At 42.4% G+C, this 7,533-nt stretch overlaps 1 protein-coding gene across 2 annotated transcripts; it reads left to right on the top strand.

Moving 5' to 3' along the window:
• Positions 1–210: 210 nt before the first annotated feature.
• Positions 211–4,225, top strand: LOC124707815. Of its 2 annotated transcripts, none has more exons than XR_007005002.1 (4): positions 211–348; positions 446–627; positions 1,785–2,957; positions 3,783–4,225. XR_007005002.1 is itself a non-coding variant. In XM_047239507.1 (4 exons), exons 1-4 carry the CDS (start codon positions 292–294, stop codon positions 2,776–2,778), a joined length of 339 nt encoding a protein of 112 aa, XP_047095463.1. In that variant the 5' UTR covers positions 211–291; the 3' UTR covers positions 2,779–2,845. The 2 variants fall into 2 exon arrangements, 1 of the variants encoding a protein (XP_047095463.1); XM_047239507.1 differs by lacking the exon at positions 3,783–4,225 and having other exon boundaries at positions 211–331; positions 446–620; positions 1,785–1,878; positions 2,749–2,845.
• Positions 4,226–7,533: the final 3,308 nt, after the last annotated feature.

Genomic DNA, 7,533 nt, shown 5'->3' with positions numbered 1-7,533 from the left:
ATCAAATCGGCGAGGGAACCTACGGGTTGGTATCTATATCGTACTTATTTCTTCCTCTCAACATTAATTCATCAATCTAAATTCTGATTCCATCGCCACCGGACGTTGTCAGGAAAGTCAACACGGCAAGGAGACGAATACGAACGAGATCCTCACCCGCAATAAGATCCGCGCGAGTAGATGGGTGGTCTCCAGGCGCGGCCGCGCGGGCGCGGGAGGCGTGAAGCTGATCCCCCCAGCGACCAGCCTCCAGAAGCTCCCCAAGTTCCCGGACTTGGCGGCGGAGCCCTGATGTGCTCTGCTATTCTTGAGGTCCCCGATTCCGTCCAAGGTGCCGTTTAATTTCAGGTCCGAAATTGATCCTTCCGGGGCCAGTTGGACAGGCCATGAACTGCGGTCATTCTCGGCCTCGGGCAGTGCTGACCATCTTGTTTATCCATGCCAGAACCAGCAGTCCAGCACCAGCTGGTCTTCCCTCCGCTCCTCTCGCTCTCGCATGCGTTCTACAGCGCCGTCGCTGTGATCACTCTTGTGGTCTGGCCTCAAGACCTCTGTGGAACGTGCAGCTCAAGAATGTTGGCCACCGGTTGGTCCACACCTAGCTATTCTCAAGTACCCTGGTAAGTGGTAAATTGCTCAAACTCCATCACTTCGAGGTTGGCCTTGGTCGCTCTGATGCCTGGGCCAGGCTAGGTATCCATCCCCTCAACTGGACTGGTTCTGGGTTTTTTCTGATTTGTAGAACTGTCCCTGTATTCCGTATCTGTGCTCCTCTTTATTGCCGTTGGCTGTGAGCAATTATAGATCCTAATAGTAATGTATTGATGTACAGTTAACTAGATGCCACGTTTAATTCTTCCCTTTTTTTGAACAAGTTTAATTCTTCCCTCTTGTGTAGCACTTTCATATGTTCATACTGTGAAACCTGATCATCCTCTCACAACTCTCAACTTGAAGGAATTGAACTAAAGAGACATATTTTCCTAGCCAAGCTGAAAAGAAAATATTGAATAAATTGTTTCAAATGATGACAATATCCTTTTACTGATGATAGACTTTGATATGGTGAAATAATTATTCTTATTCTATCTTCCAAACTTACATACGCTAGGTGGATCTTTCTCTTTATGACAAGACAAGATGATATTACACAAGTTCAGTACGCTAGAAAATATGGACTCTTTTTTTATATGTTCATGTTCCTGCCCAAAGATGCCAACCATCAGAATGATTTTGTGGATTAAGTTAGCCTGTACTTTTGTACCTTCCGGATGCTTCTTGAGCATTGATTTTTGTGGATTCAGTCTAGCTGCACCTCTAGAGATTTTGACAATTTAGCTGTCCAGTGGTAAAAATTAGAATGCCATCCAACGGATTCTGTAATGAACAGGTCACTGGAAGAGAAGAACTGCATAACGGAATCGACAGTTTGGTATCTAGCAATAATGCTTAGCCTGCCCTTCCTGCTATTTTTCTTAACTGCTACGGGCATGCTTCTTGAAAAGCCACCTGGTCTTTTCTGTTAGCCTGCAAAATATTTTCCAAAGTTCTGAAGAGAATAAAATGCATCTTTGTGTGTTCTATTTTGTTCTCTCTCGCTCTCCTTCCCAACTGAACCAGATGGCTCCAACAAATATTATATATAGATTTATTCTTGAAATAAAATTTGTAAGTGCGTGGTTAAAATTACCTGGATTTTCCTGTTATTTATATCATTTATAGTGAATTGGTCTGCTGCCTCGGCCAATTCTCTTCAGTCTTGACTGTATGTGTTCTGTTTTCAGGTTGTCGAACAGAGCTGCTGGTGGCTGCTGCTTTTATTCTCTCTCTGCCGTTTGGGATGTTATCTTTTCTGGTTCTGTAAGGGCATTTTTTCAGGTCTGATTGCTGGTTGTCTAAATTTGTACTTCCTCTGCTACTCTTCGTTGGGCATTGATGCATCGAAACAGTAGTATATTGAGCGCAATGACGGACTCATCCAGTGTTTGCTCGAATTTTAAATATCACTTCTTTACCAGAGTACTCATATTATTTAGCAGCTATATTTTATATGTCAGGATAATTATCTATTATAAGGATTGGTTCTGCCTTCAGAATTAGCCTGTAGAAGTTTTTCCATATTATATAATCTTTGTTTCGATGATTCAGTTGGCATGAACAGGATTATCATATAGATAAAGGTTTAATATTGCACAATAATCAAGTTCTCCTTAGAGGTGTGTCATCCCGGCCTTCTCTTAAAAAATATTTAATGAAGCTTCATTTTGAGGGTCCAACGGTCAACCAAAGCAAAATAGAGAGAAATTCAGAAACATTGTAGTTGACTACATTTTCTCCCTACATGTTAATTGCATCCCTTTAATTGTTTGCCCTTCTAGCTGCACTATGGATTCGTACCCTTGAATACAATTGCTAAGGAACATTTAAACTTCTGAATTGCTTTAAGGTGCTGTTAGGTTTGGTCATTTCTCAGCTTGCTTTTTCAGTGTAGCCACTCACTTAACAATTCGCATGGAAATATTTCTTTTTTCTAGGATCCGTTCTCATAACATCTGAATATCTGAGTAATTTGAGAAGCTTGAACATGTATCTTCCTTTCTCATTATCTTCCAGTTTGTATTGTATGTGACCTGAATTACTTACAGAGAATATGGATTATGATAAATTTTACTACAGGGTTCATAAATAGATTTGTGGGTTCCTTTGATGTATAAATCACTGATTTTTTTGTTCTTCCTTGATAAACAGGTTACAATGTTATTTCCATGTGTTTTCTAGACAACGTGTTCTCAGAGTAGTTCATATATCTATGACATCCACTCATGTGTTGGGAAAACATTCAAGTGATGTACGTACTTCAGTGACTTGCTTCAAACGCCGAATACATGCATTTACCTTCATTCCAGGAAGCATGAAGAGGAGAAACACTCTGCAAATGGAAGCAATCTGTGCGCACAGTATGTTCTTTTTCTCATCAACTGTATTCTACATCAAATGGATGCTTTCTTTCAGGTTACCTTTCACGTTTGACATCAAGTAACGTAGATGCCAACTTATTTTATAGTTCACTGAAAGTAAAATTAGCCAATTGAATTGTCCTAGCTTCCATATGATATCATCTTATTCTATCGTGCTGCTATGTGTTTGAATGTTTAGCGAGACAAATTAGTAGTAGTCCTCTTTGAGTGCTACATAGTAATAAATTAGCAACAGTCCCAGTGTCACGTGTTTATCCAAGGAGAGCTCTTTGAGTGTCACAAATTTCCTGTTATATTATATATGCTATTTCAGTTAGTACATGCTCTCCTTTGCTATAAAAAAAATTCTCTAAATGCATAGGAACCTATTCAGTGAAAGGCTACCGTGGGAAACTTATGTTGTGTATTTCTGCAGGTTTAGAACACACGATTTGCAGAGATATAGAAACAACTAACTGAATGAATGTGTTGTATAAATTGTAGAGAACCCTTTTCTGATTTGAGTGCTTAATTTGGATTTTTGTCAGTCATTCCTTCTAAGGTTTGCTGATTATGCAGAGCTACAATATTCTTAGCCCATAAGCTGTATTGTATGGTTATTTTGATGTATTCTAGAGCTATGTTTGCAACGGCAAGCCTATGATAAAAGGACATGGTTGCAGGATAGACCTAGGTGTGTTTTGAAATAGACATGATTTAATAAGAATGTATACTTTTACAAATCTCTTCCTTGCTCATATCTTCGCACTACTTCTTTTGCTTTGTGGTAATTTGATGATTTCTTTCTATGAAATATGATGATAGGCCCACAAGAACGAATCAATGGAAAACTAGAAGCATGGTTATTAGTTTCAAAAGAATATTTGAATGACATTTCATGGAGAGCACTGCTCGGATAGCTCACTTCAGTGTGCAATAGAGATATCTTCTCCGCTGTTGGCACCCACGACGAGCCAGGGCCCTCCTCCAGCAGAGCACGAGCCAGACCAGCCCCAGCCTTCATGTCAAGATCCAAGAAGTCATTGTTCTATCATCCGGCAATAAGGACGATGACAACTTGCGCTAAAGAACTATTCAAAGGAAACAAGGCAGTTATGGTTGCTGCTTTTACTTATCGAACTTAGTAGAATCCGAAGTCAAGTACTCAAGTCCCTATTGTACCCGCTATTTCTGAAAATAATTCCCATCATACAGAACAATAGTCCACTCACTTCTAAGTATTTTAGCACATTGCTTACCATTTGTTACTACCAGTCCTCCACATCACAACTGTAACGTAACATAATTTAAAGCATCCTTTATTCTTTCACTCCAGGTTAGGCTGGGTGTCGCAGCAAACTACCGTATTCTAACAAAATTTGAAGCATCCTTCATTCATTCACTCCAGGTTGGGCGCGGCGTGCCGCTGCGCCTATCCTTGCTAGTACATATAAAGGGAGAATATATCTTTTTTGTTTTCGAGATCTAAATTGAGTACACTACTCGGAAAAAACGTACCTCCGGCGGACCAAAAAAGGTTACTACCGCTTTCAAAAAAAAAAAAAAGGTTACTACCTGCGCACTAGCGTGTGCCAGTCAAAACACATCTGTGGTAACGGCTTATCGTTGGCGCACCAGCCTGTTCCGTCGGCGGTAATACGATTTATCACTGGCGCACCAAGCTAGTGCGCCGGCAGTATTTTTGTCAAAATTTAAAGAAAAAAAAACTCGATCTAGATCTAGATCTATATCGAGATTTGGTCATCGCTCGATATCCATGGGCACCGTGGCCGTGGGTGTCGCATGTGAGGGAGGTGGTCGACGGATGAAGGGCCGCCCGAGAGGAGATGGTCGTCGTTGCATGTGGTCACCGTCGTTGTTGCCGGAGAGGAGGTGGCCACCGTCGCCGGAGAGGAGGTTGCCACTAATTTTCCAAACAACTAGAATAACACATGGCCATCTCGAAGTATTTTTTTTATTTCTATCATGTTTTGCAAAATCAAAAAGGCAGGGGGATGCGCCGGTGGTAAAGAGGGTTGGATATTTGAACTAACCCGAACCTAGACAACCCTTACCCTTGTGGCCCGGCCGAGCTCGGCGGCTCGATCATGAAGCTCCGATGACCGTGCTGCAGCCAGCGCGCCGCCGTCCACGCCACCCTCAACACGAGACGCCTAGAACTGGCTTGCCTAGACCCAGCTAGGGCCCAAAGGGCTTAGATTTGGGCCTGGAGAGCACCGTTGCTAGGTTTCGTGCTGCCCTTCCGTCAAGCGGCCCTGATGCCACCACACGCCACCTGGGAAGGCACGCCACCCGGAATCTTGTCCACCTGAGAGCACCAATACTGGCCGAGGAGATCCCCGCGCCTCCCCACCAAACGAGCGGCTTGCCGGCACCGCGCAGGCTTTGCTCGGCAGCCTGCGCCGACGGCTGCCGTGGGGGAGGAGGAGGATGGGCATAGTGGCTAGGGCTTGGCTGTCGCGCCGATTACGCTCACGGGGGACGGTCATGGACGAAACGTTTGAGCTAGGCTCAACTAAATGCACTAACACCACCATAATACTGTTCAATCTGACAAGCGGACCCGGGACACCGGTTCACCCCCCCGCGTCGCCTCCTCCTGGCGACCGAGAGGATGATGTCTACGCACGCTTCTATTCTTGTAGAAATTGTTGAGCCTCCAAGTGCAGAGGTTTATAGAATAACAACAAGTTTCCCTTAAGTGGATCACCCAACGTTTATCGAACTTAAGGAGGTAGAGGTCAAAGATATCCCTCTCAAGCAACCCTACAATTACGATACAAGAAGTCTCTTGTGTCCCCAACACATCCAATACACTTGTCAGGTGTATAGGTGCACTAGTTCGACGAAGAGATAGTGAAATACAAGTAATTGGCTGATTATGAGTGGTAATTGCAATCTAAAATAAAAATGGCAGCAAGCAAACATGTAGCAGAACTGGATGTAAACGATGTTTCAATGCTTAGAAACAAGACCTAGGGATCATACTTTCACTAGTGGACACTCTCAACAATGATATCATAATTGAATACATAAATATTACCTCTTCACTATGCTATTTTGAACCACTCTCCGGTTGGATAACAAACACAAATTCATCGCGTAAGGCTGCATAAGCACTCCTTAAAGTTCGCGTTCTCAATATATGGACGCTCCATGCTATCACTTTGAGCATATAAAGATAGTACTAACAAGACACCACAACTCATAAGTATTTCTGTAAAACTAAGCATAAAAGACACACACGGTATGCACACTGCCACCTTCACACAGTGGGACAATGTGTCTCCGAGACTGTGCATGGGGCAATATCTAATCCGTATTTTCAACTAGTTCCAGCATAATTAGTCAACCGCATAAGCACGACCGTTTTGGGATGCCTTGCGATCCGCCCCTAAGTACACGCACGAACGCGATCATATGCACAACGTACCATCCAACTAAAGACTCAATTTACATGTTTGCAGGTCGTCAGGATTGGGACAGGACAAAGAAGTTGGATTGGCATGGATAGGCAATATATCAGTCCCCTTCTATCTATAGCTTCAGAATCACGTACGCCGAGAAGGAGCAATATAGCAGCTGTCCTTACTTCCTTAGCACGCGGCATTTCGTCAGAGTATAAGGAGAACAAGAAATCAAGTCGACGGCATAAATTGATAGAAACGCATGGCTCGCATACGCATATGAGGCCTGAATGGCATGCATCTGATGAAGGGCTTGTAGTGTGCCCTTGTGGGTCTTCCGTCTAAAAAGAGCTTGTAGTGTGATTTGGAGTTAGCTGGAACAGAGAATGCGTACAAGACTGTAAGAGGATATACTCCCCCTCTCTTCTAGTCTCAATCACTATATTTTGTAATTATTATTGAGGTTAAATAAAGATTGATAAGCAAATGATCAAGCCATTGTAAGATTATTACTCCGTTAGCTGAGAGACGACTAAGAAATCAGTCAATATTTGCATGATCTGAAGGAAGAAGCAGTGGCCGCATCGGATAAAAGGGGTTGAGCTCCTATTGCTGTATCATGTCTCCGCATATCCTGGCCTATGTTTTGGGCCGGGCCAAGTTATATGTTTCATTGTGCTTTTCCGCGTGCAAACTGTTCCTACGCTGCGTCATGTTCCATTTCACTGGGCTGGATTAACAAATGCACGCACGCGCTAACGTTAATCACTGGTGAGGGTTTGAAAAATGTTTGTATTTAAAAATTGTTTAAGTTTTACAAATGTTCATTTTTAAAGAAGTTCAGATATTAAAAGAAATGTTCATCGTATTTTATGGTTTTTAAAATTTCGTGCATGTTTTGAAAAAAAGTTCACATGGTCCGAAAAATGTTCGCGGTTTAAAAAGAAAATTCATGAATTCAAGAAAATGTTCACCGAATTTGAAAATGTTCACCAATGTTAAAGAAAACTTCATCGGACTATAAAAGCATTCACGAGTTCCTTATATATAAACTTTGTTAGGACCTTCAGAAAGAAAAAACCTGCATTTTCAATAAAAGCAGTGAAGAACAGTTCTATATTTCTCCTGCATTACCCAAAGTTGACCAT

Source organism: Lolium rigidum, chromosome 4 (assembly GCF_022539505.1).
Source record: "Lolium rigidum isolate FL_2022 chromosome 4, APGP_CSIRO_Lrig_0.1, whole genome shotgun sequence".
NCBI lineage: Eukaryota > Viridiplantae > Streptophyta > Magnoliopsida > Poales > Poaceae > Lolium > Lolium rigidum.
This window is presented reverse-complemented; position numbering and strand designations above follow the sequence as displayed.

Bases quoted from the DNA above. Each gene is read 5' to 3' on its own strand.
- LOC124707815 (XM_047239507.1), top strand. From the start codon at position 292: ATGTGCTCTGCTATTCTTGAGGTCCCCGATTCCGTCCAAG. The intron at 621-1,784 runs GTAAGTGGTAAA...TTCTGTTTTCAG, and splicing joins AGCTATTCTCAAGTACCCTG to GTTGTCGAACAGAGCTGCTG. The intron at 1,879-2,748 runs GTCTGATTGCTG...CTTGATAAACAG, and splicing joins CTGTAAGGGCATTTTTTCAG to GTTACAATGTTATTTCCATG.